The 19,085-nt window shown below is 46.4% G+C and overlaps 1 protein-coding gene across 28 annotated transcripts in view; it reads left to right on the top strand.

Moving 5' to 3' along the window:
* OBSCN (obscurin, cytoskeletal calmodulin and titin-interacting RhoGEF) overlaps positions 1 to 19,085 on the top strand; it is a 622,289-nt gene that overhangs the window by 197,117 nt on the left and 406,087 nt on the right. For 17 of the 28 annotated variants that reach the window (XM_040431714.1, XM_040431713.1, XM_040431717.1 and 14 more), the window contains 8 exons: positions 1,157 to 1,423; positions 1,622 to 1,888; positions 3,797 to 4,063; positions 13,113 to 13,379; positions 15,184 to 15,450; positions 15,554 to 15,820; positions 16,174 to 16,440; positions 17,197 to 17,463. The exons of 4 other annotated variants lie outside the window; for them this stretch is intronic. In XM_040431714.1, the coding sequence (XP_040287648.1) occupies positions 1,157 to 1,423; positions 1,622 to 1,888; positions 3,797 to 4,063; positions 13,113 to 13,379; positions 15,184 to 15,450; positions 15,554 to 15,820; positions 16,174 to 16,440; positions 17,197 to 17,463 (2,136 nt within the window). The remainder of the gene's footprint in view (positions 1 to 1,156; positions 1,424 to 1,621; positions 1,889 to 3,796; positions 4,064 to 13,112; positions 13,380 to 15,183; positions 15,451 to 15,553; positions 15,821 to 16,173; positions 16,441 to 17,196; positions 17,464 to 19,085) is intronic. 7 more of the 28 variants (XM_040431727.1, XM_040431719.1, XM_040431709.1 and 4 more) reach the window with 6 other exon arrangements.

Here is a 19,085-nt window from a genome sequence, read left to right as displayed (position 1 = left end):
CTCTCTGTCTCATCCTTTGCTTCTCTTCTTTCTACGCCCATCTCTCATTGCTTTCATTGTGTCACCCATAATTCCCATTTGTGTCCATCGGCACTGGGCTTTAATCAATATTATTTATTAGTCTTTAATTTACAAAAGATAATAGAGAAGATATGTAACGAGTCGTAGTCTGTTACAACTGCCATTCACTTCGTGACCACCAGGTTTCATCAAAGACAGGACTAATAGTCATCGGAGGTAGGTGCAGAGTCATACTCACACAATGTGGACACATTTATTTCTTTAAAGGTATTGTCCCATGTAGCTGCAGCAAAAATGTTGCTACGATGCATCCAAAACCCCAGGTCTATGTGGATTGCTAACGAAATAACTGCTAATTCATTTTACTTGTTAATAGCCATGTGGTTTGCCTAAAATTGCACAGCCATTAAAATTAGGTCACACATATTTTACTAGCAAACCACATGGACTTGTGGCTTTTGGCCACATAACGGATGCAGCTTAGCCATGCAGACGCCACTACATGGGACACCACCTTGTAGGTCTGTTCTCATCAGCGACAACCCCTCTCCAAGTACAGCTGTATCTGACTCCCAGCACCCCTGACAAATAGCTGATTTTGCCGGAGGAAGCCATGTCTGGCCAGTCATGGCGGTCATTTAGATGGTTGTACTTACTATACAGATGTCTCAAGCCTAGCGAAGCAAGAGTTGCTCTTTGTTCTAGCTCACAGATGGAGGTCTTAAGTAGAAGACCTCCCTCTAACATACCCTAATAGGACATATGGACAGGGATCGTCTTCGTGACCATCCCTTCTGGTAACCCAGTAGTTGTGATTATTCACCAGCCAATGTTCGACACAAAAAGAGCCTCATCAAGAAATTAAATATGGTGGGGTTGCTGTAGCTCAATATTTCAGGGCACATTCAGGAGAGGAGGCAAGAAAGGTCTCAGGACTACGAGTAACAGCACCAAAACCAATACATCAAGTCTGACCAAAGCAGTTGGGAAATGTGTCTAGAGAAAAGGAGGTAAATTATCTTCAGCAGTAGATCCCCGTGAACGCAAATCCCCATGATCTACCATAGACTGACCCCTCAGCCCCTCAGGTTGTACCTACTCTCATGTAATCAGAATGCTATTGATTCTATGTCAGCTCTCCCACCACGGTTTAGAAAGGAATTAAAGGGCAAAGAAATCTCTGAGGGAACGTCTGTCACTTTATGCTGTGAGGTAACCACATCCAAAGCCCTTCTAGAGTGGAGGAAAGGACGGAAGGTACTCCAGGCCAGCAACAAGTACAGATTCATCCAGGAAGGTCCCACTGCTGCGATGGTCATTGATAATGCGGATGTGAATGATTCCGGGGAGTATACATGTATATGTGGAGACCATCGGACCACAGCTTCCCTCACTGTCATTGGTAAAGAACGTCACCAATAATGGTCACCTCCTAATATCCCATCACCCTACCCATCATCACCAGTAATCACCAACATGACCGCAGCATGCACAGTGATTGTCCTTGTTTTCAACCATCACTCATCCACTGCACAATTTGCGTCATTATGAAATTTCTTCCCAACGTGGTATTTCATATGTTGTATCCCACTTCTCTCAGCTCTTCCCCCACAATTTATGGAAGTATTGAAGGACAAGGAAGGTGTCGAAGGAGAGTCTGTGACTTTAGACTGCATCATGACCAAACCGAAGGCCACTCTGGAGTGGAGAAGAGGAAAGAAGATGCTTACCCCTGGAGACAAGTATACATTCATCCAGGAAGGTCTTTCTGCCGAGCTGGTCATCAGCCACCTGGACCCTGAAGATGCAGGGGAGTACACGTGTGTGTGTGGAGACCAGCAGACCACTGCAACCCTGAATGTGAAGGGTAATGCCACCATATCTTCTAATTATCCATTAACACTTTTAATCAATCTCCATCAATCGTCTTCACCAATCCACTCATCTAACAACCTCACCTAAGTCCACGGTCACACTACTCTTGTTGTTCGTTCATCCATATTATATGATAACTTTTATGTGTTCTTCCATCTGTAATACTTGGGTTGTGGCCTCTTCATCTTCAGACCCTCAAACCATAATAATCTGTTAATATCACAATTCAAAACCATTCGTAATGTCAGTCTGCTCCATCTGTCTTGCCATGTTGAGGTCTTCTGGACGTAGTGTTCACCCGTTCTTTATATCACATTCTAGTACATGATTTTTGTACATTGTGTATATGACAAAGATTTACTCACTGATAACATATTGCTGGGTGGCTGAGATGAGGCTTTGATGCTTCATCTCATCTTCTCACCGATGCACACAGCGGAGGAATGGTGGATGATGTCATTAGATGTTCCTGCAGAATTTCCCTAGCTTCTTTCCTCATCTTTCTTCATTCATCTTGTGTCCTTTATGATATGTCCATCATCATTCTCCATGCCTATGACTCACTTCTGTATCGGTGGCTGGAGGTTTACCTGGTGGGTGCTTGTAATTTCAGATCAGGGAACTAAATACCAGGATGAACTCATAAGACTAGAAAATATTAAGTGTTCAATTACAGTGCATTCAGAAGGTCTTCAGACTCTTTCATTTTTCTCACTGGAGTGGCTTAGCGACAACGTCAACTTTCCCTCCACCTTGACCAGTCTCCTTGTCCCCCCAGGTGATGGTTGACTTTCTGGAAGTTTCGCTCACAGGATCTTTGGAGCTCAGCCAGAGTGAACATTCAGTTCTTGGTCACTTCTCTTACCAAGACCCTTCTCTCCCGATTAGAGTTTGGGGTGGGGGGGGGGGGGGGGGGGGGGGCACATCCAGAAAGAGTCCTTATTCTTCTTCTTCTTCCATGTAAGAATTATGGAGACCACTGTGCTCTGGGGAACTCTCAGTGCAGCAGAAATGCTTGTCCCCTTCTGCAGATCTGAGCCTCCACACAATCCTGTCTCTGAGCTCTACAGGCAGTTCTTTCCTCCTCATGGCTTGGTTTTTGCTCTGATATGTATTGTCAGCTGGGAGACCTTACATAGACAGGGCTGAGTCTTTCCAAATCATGTCCAATCACCTGAATTTACCACCAGGTGGAAACACCTCAAAGATGATACAGAGAAATGAAAGGCCGCACAGTTAAGTGTCAAGTGTTATAGGAAAGGGTGTGATTACTTATGTCCCAGCGAAATGTTTGTTTTTCCTTTTTAATACATGTTCATACATTTTGAGCCTCTTGTTCTCACTCGTTCTAAATTTTGAGCCTTTTGGGGGATTCAGTGCAGATTGATGGCGAAAAATGGAATCTTTTTTTTTAGCACAAGGAGCAACATAAAAATGTGAAAAAAGTGAAAGAGTCTGAACATTTCCGAATGCACTGAACAAGGGCAGATAAATTGCCCATAATGAGCAGCAATCAACCATATAGGTCAGGTGTTTGTTGCCCTGTCTCGGCGAGCCATAAGTGTTAAGTCTTTTGAGACCTGTTTCACACTGTTGGAAGGCTGTTTCGGCATAGAATGCTGGGAAACAGCCGGATCGGCAGACGTAAGTGTGAAACAAGCCTAAGTCTGTGTTGTCAGGCTTAAAAGTGTGTAGCACCAAGCCTTACTTAGTCACTGTTTCAGTGGGAGACTGTTCTGATGCCAGATTTTATATACTGTACTGTGACCCAACCAAAGCAGGACAAAATGATGAAGGCCATAGGAATAAGTAGCAGCTTCCAGGGTTGTCTTCCAAATGAGATGTGAACTGACAGTAGACCTAAGTATTCAAATGTTGTCTTTATTCCATGTCCTGTCAGCACTTCCTCCACTATTTAAAGAAGAACTGAGGAACAAGGAAGGTGTCGAAGGAGAATCTGTCTCCTTACAATGTGTCCTGACCAAACCGATGGCTCCTCTGGAGTGGAGAAAAGGACAGAAGACTCTTACCCCTGGAGACAAATATAGATTCATCCAGGATGTTCTTATTGCTGAGCTGGTCATCAGTCACCTGGACCCTGAAGATGCGGGGGAGTACACATGTTTGTGTGGAGACCAGCAGACCACTGCAACCTTGACCATGAAGGGTAATGGTCCTCAGAACCCATCATCTCATCTAAGCATGGAATGTGATCATAATCCCACACCACTCACCCATGTCCACCATGGTCTTCACAATTGTGTCCATGTCCTATCTGTTGCAGTAGCACAATCATTTCATTTCTGTGTATAATTATCTGTATGTACTTTATGCCCTGCATGAAGATTAACCATGTGGAGCCCCAGTGGATTCCAAGCCATGTTACATGGCGGAATAAGGGACAGTTTACCTCCTCCTCATCGCCTTCCATCTTGTCTTCCATCTTGCCTCCATTGTGCTGTGTCTTGTATTCATGATATGTTGCTTTTCAGTGACGTTACTGGCCGACAGTTGTATCATAACTTGGGATCATTGTCCGAGTTTTATCACTTTAACAAAAGTCAGATGAATGTTCAGTAGATTCCACCATGATGGGTCTATCAGTTATGAGCCACCACTGCACTACTGCTAAGAGTATCTGTCACCTCTGCACTACTGCTAAGAGTATCTATCACCTCTGCACTACTGCTAAGGTTATCTATCACCTCTGCACTACTGCTAAGAGTATCTGTCACCTCTGCACTACTGCTAAGGGTATCTGTCACCTCTGCACTACTGCTAAGAGTATCTATCACCTCTGCACTACTGCTAAGAGTATCTGTCACCGCTGCACTACTGCTGACATCATCTGTCACCTCTGCACTACTTCTAAGGTTATCTGTCACCTCTGCACTACTGCTAAGAGTATCTTTCACCTCTGCACTACTGCTAAGAGTATCTGTCACCTCTGCACTACTGCTAAGGGTATCTGTCACCTCTGCACTACTGCTAAGAGTATCTGTCACCTCTGCACTACTGCTAAGAGTATCTGTCACCTCTGCACTACTGCTAAGAGTATCTGTTACCTCTGCACTACTGCTAAGGTTATCTGTCACCTCTGCACTACTGCTAAGAGTATCTGTCACCTCTGCACTACTGCTAAGAGTATCTGTCACCTCTGCACTACTGCTAAGAGTATCTGTCACCTCTGCACTACTGCTAAGAGTATCTGTCACCTCTGCACTACTGCTAAGAGTATCTGTCACCTCTGCACTACTGCTAAGAGTATCTGTCACCTCTGCACTACTGCTAAGAGTATCTGTTACCTCTGCACTACTGCTAAGGTTATCTGTCACCTCTGCACTACTGCTAAGAGTATCTGTCACCTCTGCACTACTGCTAAGAGTATCTGTTACCTCTGCACTACTGCTAAGGTTATCTGTCACCTCTGCACTACTGCTAAGAGTATCTGTCACCTCTGCACTACTGCTAAGAGTATCTGTCACCTCTGCACTACTGCTAAGAGTATCTGTCACCTCTGCACTACTGCTAAGAGTATCTGTCACCTCTGCACTACTGCTGACATCATCTGTCACCTCTGCACTACTGCTAAGAGTATCTGTTACCTCTGCACTACTGCTAAGGGTATCTGTCACCTCTGCACTACTGCTAAGGGTATCTGTCACCTCTGCACTACTGCTAAGATTATCTGTCACCTCTGCACTACTGCTAAGATCATGTAACGGTCACGTCCACACACACACAGGGGGAAGGGTAGTGACCACTGCGCTCCACCCTTACCCCTGGCCCTGCCTACTTGCCTCACGAGTCCTGATGACAGGGGACAACTGGACGGCAATCCCTAACTCAGGATATGTGCAGGGATGACAGACAAGACAAAATACGGAACATGAACGGACCGGGTCAGAACCAAGAGAGCTACGCAGTACAACGGATTAAGCAAAGAATGGTCAGGAGAAGCCGGGGTCAAATACCAGGAGAGAAGTACCAGAGGAGTCCTAAGAGAGTAGTCAGGTGGGAGCCGAGGTCACAATGTATGCGCAGTACAGGAGGAGCAGGCAGAGGATCGTCAGGGAACAGGATCAGGTAAATATTCAGTAGTCCAACAAATAGCCAGGAACCTAGAAATTAACAGGCAACCTGTAGCCAGCAGGCTGCCTGTATTTATAGTGGGGAGTGAGGGTCATGTGACGTGGCCAGTGTCACATGACCGACAGACCAACCAGTCGAGCACCGAGTGATCAGCTCGGCTGCCAAGGCAGACTAGGAGCAGGGAGCCACCCAGCTAGTAAAGCCGCCCTGGGAATGAGGTCAAACACAGAACCTCATTCCAAAAGCTAAGCAACAGTTCTGCGGGCAATGGGGGACCGAGTGCACCTTCGGAACCCCGTGACAGTACCCCCCCTTTTACGAGGGGCCACCGGACCCAAGACTTCAGGCGATGGCTTTTCAGGGTGTTCTAAATGAAATTTACGAACAAGTCTAGGAGCATGAACCTCCCTGGCAGGTACCCAAGATCTCTCTTCAGGTCCATACCCCTTCCAGTGAATCAGGTACTGCAAGGAATTACGCACCTTCCTGACATCCACTATTTTAGACACCACATACTCGACAGCATCATTAACAAGAACTGGCGGAGGCGAGGCTTTTGATGGTACTACCGGTTCAAAATATTTTTTAAGCAGAGATTTATGGAACACATTATGAATGTGGAATGACTCAGGCAGCTCCAACCTAAAAGATACCGGGTAAATCACTTCCGTGATCTTATATGGTCCAATAAAACGAGGAGCAAACTTTTTAGAAGTTACCTTGAGAGATAGATTCTTGGAGGACAACCATACTTTATCCCCAACCTGAAAGTTTACCCCCCTTGAACGTCTCCTATCGGCCTTGAGTTTTTGAGAACATTGAGCCTTTTCTAGGTTCGATTGAACCCGGGCCCAAACTGTGCACAGTTCGGAGGAGAGTTTATCAGCTTCAGGGTTAGAGGAGGAGACGGACGACCCAGAATGAAAACGGGGATGAAAACCATGGTTACAAAAGAAAGGGGAGACCCCAGCAGAAGAATTGACACGGTTATTCAGAGCAAATTCAGCCAACGGAAGGAATTTGACCCATAATTGCTGGTCATCAGCAACATACAACCTCAAGAATTGTTCCACAGACTGATTAAGGCGTTCAGTCTGCCCATTACTCTCAGGATGGTAGGCGGAAGAAAAAGACAACGAAATTTTACATCTTTGACAGAAGGCCCTCCAGAATGTGGACACAAACTGCACACCCCTGTCCGAAACAATATTTTCCGGGATGCCATGTAAACGAACAATCTCTCTCACAAAAATAGACGCCAGGGTTTTAGCATTCGGAAGTTTAGACAGGGGAATGAAATGAACCATCTTGCTAAACCTATCGACCACTACCCAAACCACAGTCTTACCCTCCGCCAGCGGTAGGTCAGTTATAAAGTCCATCGAGATATGGGACCAGGATCTACTGGGAATGGGTAGGGGTCGTAGGTTACCAGCAGGGCGAGTCCTAGGTGTCTTAGACCTGGCACAAACCTCACAGGCTGACACGTAGGACTTGACATCCCTGGTCAGAGTGGGCCACCAATAAGATCTAGAAACCAGATCCTTAGTGCCCTCAATACCCGGATGTCCACAAAAGGCAGAATCATGACACTCACCCAACAGCTGGAGACGAAATTGTACGGGAACAAACAACTTATCTGTTGGGGTGGATGCCGGTGCCAGATGTTGTTCAGCCTTAATGCGAGCCGAGATATCCTGGGTTAGAGCCGCTAAGAAGATGTTTGCTGGTAGGATGGATTCAGGCGGCGTCTCAGTGGGTTGAAAAGCATGGAAGCTCCGCGATAATGCGTCTGCCTTCACATTTTTACTTCCCGGCCTGAACGTAATGGAGAAATCAAAACGGGTAAAAAACAGAGCCCATCGGGCTTGTCGGGGATTCAACCTCTTAGCGGACTCGAGAAACATTAGGTTTTTATGGTCAGTGACAACAGTTACTCGATGCCTTGCCCCCTCCAGAAAATGTCTCCACTCCTCAAATGCCCATTTAATGGCCAACAGCTCCCTATTCCCTATGTCGTAGTTTCTCTCCGTGGGAGAGAATTTCCTAGAGAAGAAGGCACACGGTCTCAGGTTAGTGAGGCTAGCAGGACCTTGTGAAAGGACTGCTCCTGCGCCGTCCTCGGACGCATCCACCTCCACAATAAAGGGTCTCTCCTGATCAGGCTGGATCAGAATGGGAGCGCTACTGAATGCCTTTTTTAATGTTTCAAATGAAGAAATGGCCTTGGTAGACCAATTCTCCAAATCCGCCCCTTTCTTAGTAAGGTCGGTCAATGGCTTAGCAATTACAGAAAAATTCATGATAAATTTACGGTAGTAATTAGCGAAACCCAAAAACCGTTGTAAAGCCTTTAAGGATGAAGGCCTTACCCATTCCTTAATTGCTAAAACCTTACCAGGATCCATCTTAAAGGCGTGAGAAGTCAAAACATGCCCTAGAAACAGAATCTCCTGTACACCAAAGACACATTTCTCTTGCTTAGCGGATAGCTGGTTCTCCCTCAACACCTCTAATACTTGTTTGACATGAGACACATGAGATTCGAAATCAGGAGAGAATATCAAAATGTCGTCAAGATAGACAATAATAAATTTACCTAAGAACTCCCTAAGAATATCGTTCATTAAGTTTTGGAACACAGCTGGGGCATTGCTGAGTCCAAAAGGCATCACCTGATATTCAAAGTGTCCTACCGGAGTATTGAACGCTGTCTTCCATTCGTCTCCCTCCTTGATTCGGATTAGATTGTATGCCCCTTTCAGGTCAATCTTGGAAAACCAGGTTGCCCCCAAAACCTGGTTAAATAAATCCGGAATCAATGGGAGAGAGTATCTATTTTGGACAGTGATTTTATTTAATCTCCGGTAATCAATACAAGGCCTAAGACCACCATCCTTCTTTTTAACAAAGAAAAACCCTGCTCCCATAGGAGAGACTGAAGGTCTAATATGCCCTTTAGCAAGGCTCTCCTTAATATAATCTTCCATAGCCTTGCGTTCAGGTCCTGAAAGATTATAAATTCGACCTTTAGGAAATTCGGCACCATCAATTAGCTCTATGGCGCAATCATAAGGTCTATGGGGGGGTAGAACCTCTGGAGTAAGGGAAGAGAACACATCAGAATATTCCTTAATAACAGAGGGTAATGTATTAGACCTTACTGAAACCCCAGCCTGGACCACGGACAAGCATGAGTCACACTTAGGTCCCCATTTCACCAACTCTCCTTTGGACCAATCAATTGTGGGGTTATGTAAACGGAGCCAAGGCAACCCTAGTACCACCTCAACCGGTAGGTTCTCCAGGACTAAAAGAGAACATCTCTCAGAGTGGCACACACCCACGGACAGAGAAATTTCAGAGGTACGTGACCTCACCGTACCACCAATCAGGGGAGTAGCATCAATAGCCATGACATGGATAGGTGTAGGTAAAGCAAACATTGGAATACCCAATTTACAAGCAAACTCAAAGTCAATAAAGCTGGCCGCTGAACCGGAGTCAATAAAGGCCTTACCCGGCCACTTATTAACCCCCAGAGAAATTGTTATGGGTACCAAAAGCTTACCTTTAGAAAAATCAGGGTGTACCTGGTCTTTAGGTTGTCTTGCCTTAGAAGACTTGTCAGAGAGAACCCTCTTAGGACACTTGTTGATCCAATGGCCAGGATCTCCACAGTAGAAGCACTCTCCGCGTCTGCGACGAAGATTACCCCGGGTCATGCCAACCTGCATGGGTTCCTCGGTGGAGACCTCAGTGTTGTCCCTGGAAAAGGCCTCTGGCTGGACCACCATCTGAGAACAGAACTGTCGTTCTTGTCGTCTCTCTCTAACTCGTCTGTCAAGTCGGACAACTAGGGTCATCATCTCCTCTAAGGTCTCAGGAATTTGGTAATTGACCAATAGATCTTTTAAATTATCAGATAGACCAGACCTAAACTGACTCTTCAGGGCTTGTTCATTCCATCCTGAGGGGACACACCACCATCTGAATTGGGTGCAATACTCCTCCGCAGGGAGATGGCCCTGAACCAGTGCCCTAAGAGCTGTCTCGGCTACCAGGGCCCTGTCTGGTTCGTCATAGAGGGTACCCAGGGCCTGAAAAAACCCCTCCACGGAAGTCAGACAACTGGCCCCAGGAGGTAACGAGAATGCCCAGTCCTGGGGATCACCCTGTAGTAGAGAAATGATAATCCCCACGCGTTGGCTCTCGGGACCGGAGGACACGGGGCGCAAACGGAAGTAGAGTTTGCAATTCTCCTTAAAGGAGAGAAACCTCTTCCGGTCTCCAGAAAAGGGTTCTGGGAGCTTGATCTGGGGTTCAAAATATGGACTGGAGGACAGAGGAGTGGAAGAACCTTGCCCTAACTCACAAGAACGGAGTTTCTCTCGTAGCTCCTGCACCCTCTGCGTCAAATTAGAGACATGGTCAGTCAGGGTCACCAGAGGATTCATAATACAGTGGTTATTGGGCCTGTTAATCTGTAACGGTCACGTCCACACACACACAGGGGGAAGGGTAGCGACCACTGCGCTCCACCCTCACCCCTGGCCCTGCCTACTTGCCTCACGAGTCCTGATGACAGGGGACAACTGGACGGCAGTCCCTAACTTAGGATATGTGCAGGGAAGACAGACAAGACAAAATACGGAACATGAACGGACCGGGTAAGAACCAAGAGAGCTACGCAGTACAACGGATTAAGCAAAGAATGGTCAGGAGAAGCCGGGGTCAAATACCAGGAGAGTAGCGAAGTACAAGAGGAGTCCTAAGAGAGTAGTCAGGTGGGAGCCGAGGTCACAATACCAGGATGTATGCGCAGTACAGGAGGAGCAGGCAGAGGATGGTCAAGGAACAGGATCAGGTAAGTATTCAGTAGTCCAACAAATAGCCAGGAACCTAGAAATTAACAGGCAACCTGTGGCCAGCAGGATGCCTGTATTTATAGTGGGGAGTGAGGGTCATGTGACGTGGCCAGCGTCACATGACCGACAGACCAACCAGTCGAGCACCGAGTGATCAGCTCGGCTGCCAAGGCAGACTAGGAGCAGGGAGCCACCCAGCTAGCAAAGCCGCCCTGGGAATGAGGTCAAACACAGAACCTCATTCCAAAAGCTAAGCAACAGTTCTGCGGGCAATGGGGGACCGAGTGCACCTTTGGAACCCCGTGACAGATCATCTGTCACCTCTGCACTACTGCTAAGGGTATCTGTCACCTCTGCACTACTGCTAAGAGTATCTGTCACCTCTGCACTACTGCTAAGGATATCTGTCACCTCTGCACTACTGCTAAGAGTATCTGTCACCTCTGCACTACTGCTAAGAGTATCTTTCACCTCTGCACTACTGCTAAGGGTATCTGTCACCTCTGCACTACTGCTAAGGGTATCTGTCACCTCTGCACTAATGCTAAGAGTATCTGTCACCTCTGCACTACTGCTAAGGGTATCTGTCACCTCTGCACTACTGCTAAGAGTATCTGTCACCTCTGCACTACTGCTGACATTATCTGTCACCTCTGCACTACTGCTAAGAGTATCTGTCACCTCTGCACTACTCCTGACATTATCTGTCACCTCTGCACTACTCCTGACATTATCTGTCACCTCTGCACTACTGCTAAGATTATCTGTCACCTCTGCACTACTGCTAAGGTTATCTGTCACCTCTGCACTACTGCTAAGAGTATCTGTCACCTCTGCACTACTGCTGACATCATCTGTCACCTCTGCACTACTGCTAAGAGTATCTTTCACCTCTGCACTACTGCTAAGGGTATCTGTCACCTCTGCACTACTGCTAAGGGTATCTTTCACCTCTGCACTACTGCTAAGGGTATCTGTCACCTCTGCACTACTGCTAAGGGTATCTGTCACCTCTGCACTACTGCTAAGAGTATCTGTCACCTCTGCACTACTGCTAAGGGTATCTGTCACCTCTGCACTACTGCTAAGAGTATCTGTCACCTCTGCACTACTGCTAAGGGTATCTGTCACCTCTGCACTACTGCTAAGGGTATCTGTCACCTCTGCACTACTGCTAAGAGTATCTGTCACCTCTGCACTACTGCTAAGAGTATCTGTCACCTCTGCACTACTGCTAAGAGTATCTGTCACCTCTGCACTACTGCTAAGGGTATCTGTCACCTCTGCACTACTGCTAAGAGTATCTGTCACCTCTGCACTACTGCTAAGATTATCTGTCACCTCTGCACTACTGCTAAGGTTATCTGTCATCTCTGCACTACTGCTAAGAGTATCTGTCACCTCTGCACTACTGCTAAGAGTATCTGTCACCTCTGCACTACTCCTGACATTATCTGTCACCTCTGCACTACTGCTAAGAGTATCTGTCACCTCTGCACTACTGCTAAGAGTATCTGTCACCTCTGCACTACTGCTAAGGGTATCTGTCACCTCTGCACTACTCCTGACATTATCTGTCACCTCTGCACTACTGCTAAGAGTATCTGTCACCTCTGCACTACTGCTAAGATTATCTGTCACCTCTGCACTACTGCTAAGAGTATCTGTCACCTCTGCACTACTGCTAAGAGTATCTGTCACCTCTGCACTACTGCTAAGAGTATCTGTCACCTCTGCACTACTGCTAAGGGTATCTGTCACCTCTGCACTACTCCTGACATTATCTGTCACCTCTGCACTACTGCTAAGAGTATCTGTCACCTCTGCACTACTCCTGACATTATCTGTCACCTCTGCACTACTGCTAAGGGTATCTGTCACCTCTGCACTACTCCTGACATTATCTGTCACCTCTGCACTACTGCTAAGAGTATCTGTCACCTCTGCACTACTCCTGACATTATCTGTCACCTCTGCACTACTGCTAAGAGTATCTGTCACCTCTGCACTACTGCTAAGAGTATCTGTCACCTCTGCACTACTGCTAAGAGTATCTGTCACCTCTGCACTACTGCTAAGGGTATCTGTCACCTCTGCACTACTGCTAAGATTATCTGTCACCTCTGCACTACTGCTAAGGGTATCTGTCACCTCTGCACTACTCCTGACATTATCTGTCACCTCTGCACTACTCCTGACATCATCTGTCACCTCTGCACTACTCTTGACATCATCTGTCACCTCTGCACTTTCCAGCACTCCCCATTGTTTTCTTGGAAGAACTGAGAAACGAGATGTTGAGCGAGGGCCAGAATGCTACTTTACGCTGTGAGCTGAGTAAGCCCGGTCTGCCGGTGTCATGGAAGAAGAACAACTCTGTGATTACAGCTAGTGACAAATATGCCATGTGCCAGGATGGTCCTGTCTACGAGCTGACAATCCACAACCTGCAGCTGGAAGACACCGGGACCTACACCTGCCTTTATGGAGAGCAGCAGAGCACAGCCATGTTATCAGTGCAGGGTAACTATATATCTACTGTATGTATAGTCAGCACGTCATGTCCAGATACAGCATTCAAATCCTTCAACTCTCTACTCCATCACCTTTCCACCAAAATTGCCTCTCCACCTCCGTCACATCTCCATCACATCTCCACCTCCATCACATCTCCACCTCAATCACATCTCCACCTCCGTCACATCTCCACCTCTGTCACATCTCCACCTCTGTCACATCTCTACCTCTGTCACATCTCCACCTCTGTCACATCCCCACCTCTTTCACATCTCCACCTCTTTCACATCTCCACCTCTGTCACATCTCCACCTCCGTCACATCTCCACTTCCATCACATCTTCACCTCCGTCACATCTCCACCTCCATCACATCTCCACCTCCGTCACATCTCCACCTCCGTCACATCTCCATCTTCATCACATGTCCACCTCCGTCACATCTCCACCTCCGTCACATCTCCACCTCCGTCACATCTCCACCTCCTTCACATCTCCACCTCCTTCACATCTCGACCTCCTTCACATCTCCACCTCCATCACATCTCCACCTCCATCACATCTCCACCTCTATCACATCTCCACCTCCTTCACATCTCCACCTCCGTCACATCTCCACCTCCTTCACATCTCCACCTCCTTCACATCTCCACCTCCTTCACATCTCCACCTCCTTCACATCTCCACCTCCTTCACATCTCCACCTCCGTCACATCTCCACCTCCATCACATCTCCACCTCCATCACATCTCCACCTCCTTCACATCTCCACCTCCGTCACATCTCCACCTCCGTCACATCTCCACCTCCGTCACATCTCCACCTCCTTCACATCTCCACCTCCTTCACATCTCCACCTCCTTCACATCTCCACCTCCTTCACATCTCCACCTCCATCACATCTCCACCTCCATCACATCTCCACCTCTATCACATCTCCACCTTCGTCACATCTCCACCTCCGTCACATCTCCACCTCCATCACATCTCCACCTCCATCACATCTCCACCACCATCACATCTCTACCTCCATCACATCTCCACCTCCTTCACATCTCCACCTCCGTCACATCTCCACCTCCATCACATCTCCACCTCCATCACATCTCCACCACCATCACATCTCTACCTCTCTCAGTTTTCCACTTCATCACCTCTCCTCCTTCATCGGATGTCTCCTCCATCACCACTCTCCACCACCTTCATCACTCCATCACATCCTCTCCATTAACTGAATGTAAATTGACTTGTGGAGTTTCATACAGTAGATTTTAGTTTTCATTTCAATGCAGAGTGAGTTCATAAATGACTGTAGTGTTTCGTCTGCCAGTTCCGCTGGATGATGATCCTGGACGTCTCTTGCAGCCCAAGACGTTGTCTATTACAATATATATTACCTAGTTTACAGGATTGTGGTCCTTCAGCGTCTAGGATCGCCCTAACCTATCATAACCTGGAAAAATAATAGTTTATGACGTAGGGGCACAAATAAAGTATTTCTTTGTCCTTTCCTCCGACTTTCTGATTTGATCATTGTTGACAACTGGATAGTTAAAGGAATGTATTGAGTGGAGTTTGTCTCCCAGTGTTACAAGGCATGGCAGGGCCAGGTCTCTGAAAACCACTAATCACTGGGAGACCATGGAGTAAAGTATTATTTCCGGTCCTTATTGGTAATTCCAGAATAGACGACGTGGTTTATGGACGTTCTTGATCCCTCTGGGTTTGTTGGCTCATGCACATTTCAGTGGAATCTAGGTGTTACCACACCCTTGTGACCTCCTCACCGTGTATTTTATGACATTTCTCAGAGTTACCGGTATTATTCATGGAAGGATTGAAAAACATTGATGTCTTGGAGTGCGGAGAAGCCGTCTTCCAGTGCCAGGTCACCAAGCCAAATGCACGACTGCAATGGAAGAAAAGTCAGAAGACGTTACAACCAAATGATAAGTATAAGATTCGGCAACAAGGAGTGAATGCAGAATTGGTCATCCGAGATGTTAACCTGAAGGATTCTGGAAACTATACCTGTGTAATTGGAGAGGAGGCGACTACGGCAACGTTAACGGTCTTCGGTAAGGATTGTCCACGGAGGCTTCACTATTCCGGCCGCTGTGCAGCTTGTATCACCCTTGGCCTGGCTCATCAGTCACATCCATGTGTCTGTTTCTACTTCAGAGTTGCCGGCACATTTTAGCTCTGAATTAACCAACCTGGAAGTTATGGAACGAGGAACCGCTGTCCTGCGCTGTGAGGTGACAAAGCCATCGGCCGCAGTACAGTGGAAGAAAGGAGAGAAGACAATACGACTCAGCGATAAGTACGACATCAGGCAAGACGGCACTAGATTAGAACTCCAGATAAATGATGTAGAGCTGTCTGATGCCGATCAGTACAGCTGTGTCTGTGAAAAGCAGAGGACAACGGCTTCCCTAACCGTCATTGGTAGGTTCATGCTTCACCCTACAACGTGTTGCCTATTGGTGAGAGTCGTTTATCGGCCATGTACAGCAATAAGGTCTATGCAGCAGCAGAACCCAGTTTCACTTGGTGTGACTGGACAGTCTGGTGAAGCAGTTCTTGAGTAATTTTTAGAACATGAAGTTAATTGTAGGACCATTTGGTCAATTGGAGACTGTACTGCCAGATGAAGTAAACACCCTCTGGGGTCTCATCAATTAATTTTAACTATTCAGCCCTGGAAAGCCCCCTTATGTGTCATAGCATTTTTAATATTTTGTATTATCTGACAATATTTTTCTTCAAATTTTTTCCTCCTGTCACCTCATTGCTCCCAGCTCTACCGGCGGTCTTCACCGAGCAGCTGAAAGATCTACAAGTGTCAGAAAGTGACACGGTGACCTTACATTGTGAGCTTAATAAATTTGGCCTCACGGTAGAGTGGAGGAAGGGAGATGTCACCCTGACACCTGGAGACCGAACTATCATGAAGCAGGAAGGACGAGCTCATGACCTCCTCATCAGGGATGTTACTGTGAAGGATTCTGGGGAATATTCCTGCCTGTGCGAGGGTGTCACATCCTCAGCGCTTCTTTCTGTGAATGGTAACATCTCAATTTCATTCTCTTTTCCTCCGTTTCATCCTCTCATGGGTTTGAAATGATCTTGCGGCCAATTGCTGACGTTTTCAAATACACTGTTGATATTTGGACGGCAGCTCTCAAACTTCTCCATTGCTCCTGTTGTCGTCAGGTCCATAAGCTGTGTATTTCAGCTGGACACAGACGAAGATTAGGTCATTTTTTAAACTGTCATCTGATACTCCTTAAATTTGCTATAATTTGACCTATGTTCCCAACATTGTGATGTCCTACAAACGTATTGGAGATCTCTATGATTAGGAAGACACTTAACAACGGGGGGAATTTTACTGGGGTATATGCACCAAATTCGTTGAATGTTTTGAAACATTTACAGAGTCTAAAGTTGTGGTTAGAACGGAGGTTGGCTTAGAGGAATCTTAAAAATTTAGAGGGTCATGGTAGCTTCTTCCTGCAGATGGCTTTCATTGGTCATAAATGATCACTTTTGCCACCGAAGCTGTCATCAGCACCATCATCATCATAGCTTTATCTTTGGCCGACTCCAGTCCAGTCACCAGATATTGGCTGAAATGATGTTCTGTAATTGAGAGCATTAGATTTTGGGGCTAATTTTCTGGAGATTTTTTGTGAAATGCAAAATCCCACAAATCTTGGCAAAATACCCTGAAATCCAATGGTTGATCCGAGGCTGAATAAGACTGGTTGGCGCCCACATTGCATCTCATAACTTAGGATCTGCTCTTCTGTCGTCTTTAGCTCTTCCAGTGCTGTTTAAAGAGGAACTGAAAAAAGTTGACGTTCTGGAAGGAGAAAATGTCACCCTGAGCTGCGAGCTGAACAAAGTGGACGTGTGCGTGGAGTGGTTAAAGGGCGACAAGAGCTTACAACCTGGAGGCAGGTATACAGTGCAGCAGGTCGGGGGCACTGCTACACTCAGCATCCTGGAGGTCAGAGAGGAAGATGATGGGGATTATACTTGTGTCTGTGGAGATGCAAAGAGCATTGGCCACCTGCACGTACAAGGTAAATATTCCTGATGATTCACAATGAAGCCTAAGATCGGGGACAGAGACCTGTATATCTACGGGCCCCTATAGTAAAAATTATCCTACAGATTACTGTCATGCCCCGCCCTGACTATGTGCGGAGGTCGGCCAGAATAGCAGCACGAGTTTAGTGTTTTGTTTTGGAGCCGTGCTGGATCCGCCTCTCATCAGGTGCACTGGGTGGGGTCATGAGTTTAAATAGCACACCACCCCAGTGCTCTGAGCGGATTATAGGAATCACTTTGGTCTTAGAAGCTAGGAAGGAAGGAAGGTTGTCTGTTCCAGCTCAGAAAGATAAGTGTGGTTTCAAGTTTGATTGTTTTGTGTCATCTCTCCCATCCAGGTTCTGTGCGGGCAGGGTGCTCCTATTTCCCCTCTTCACCATCTGAGGGTATTTAGGGTGTTTTAGCCCAGGCATGGGGACACATCATACCTACCACCAAGGTCTGCATGGGGGCTGAGCAGTGCAGGGAGAGAGGTCAGGGATAAGCTAGGAGGTGACCCTTCCCCTGCCTCTCGCCTAGAGCCTGGTTGGTGGTTTATCTGTTAGTCTGAGTGCACGTCCGCCGTGACAATTACCAGAAACCAACCCGCAACCTCCCCACATGAACCACCCACATCTGGTGTAACTATCCTGCAGAGAGAAGTATAAAACTGCAAAACCAGAAATAGAAGAATGATACTGAATATAACCATTCATACATATAATAAATAGGGCATAGTAAAAATGTATAATAATAATATTGTGTCTCAGTAAAATGAAAAAAAGGTTAGAAATCAACACACTGAAAAGTCCACTAAATAAATCGGGATTGTAATAAACAGCGTGTGCGTTCATTTCTTTTATTTTATTAGATTTATTCTTCACTTTTTTATATATATTTAATTCTGATTCGGCTCCTGGATTAGAATTAGTTGTTTCATATAAACTGTGTACATTTTAAAACACGAAAAACGTTCTATTTTTTCTATTTACTCTCTTTATTGGGAGCTTTTCCGTTATTATGTTGTATGTGCGGCTCTTGGGGGGGATCTGTAGATTCGGACTTTACCTCAGTCATTTCCTCTTACATTCTCAACAAGGTCCTCTAGTTTTTCGTTACATGATGTCTCAGCTCACCCCCTTCATCATCACTCTCATCATCCTCTCTATGGTTGCTTCAACAGTTGGTATAATGTCTCCAGAGACACTTTTCTCCCATGGATTTCTAAACCATCCACTGAAAATAAAATACCGGAACCCTCACATTAATTTGAGGTGATTGTGAGGTGACTTCTGCAGACTGCTGTGTGATGATTTCCATATCTTGTCATCTCGTAGTAATAGCTCCTATAATGTCTGCTGTATGGACCTGTAATAACTGTAGAAGTCTATGGGCACAGAGCAGACAGCAGAAGTTCACACAGAATCCAGGAGATAAAACCTCATGGAACGTTCGATCAGATTCTGCATTATGGACATATAGGAAAGCATGGCTTCCTGGGGTAGGACAGAGCACTATATGGTCCGTGTAGAGATCACAGGGGCTCTGTGTTCTGCTGTTCAGGGTCTGCAGTGTACTGTACGTGAGGCCTTAGGCTGGATTTCCTGGACTACTA

Source organism: Bufo bufo, chromosome 5 (assembly GCF_905171765.1).
Source record: "Bufo bufo chromosome 5, aBufBuf1.1, whole genome shotgun sequence".
Taxonomy (NCBI): Eukaryota; Metazoa; Chordata; class Amphibia; order Anura; family Bufonidae; genus Bufo; species Bufo bufo.
Note: the sequence above shows the minus strand (reverse complement) of the source record. Positions and strands in the feature narration are given on the sequence as shown.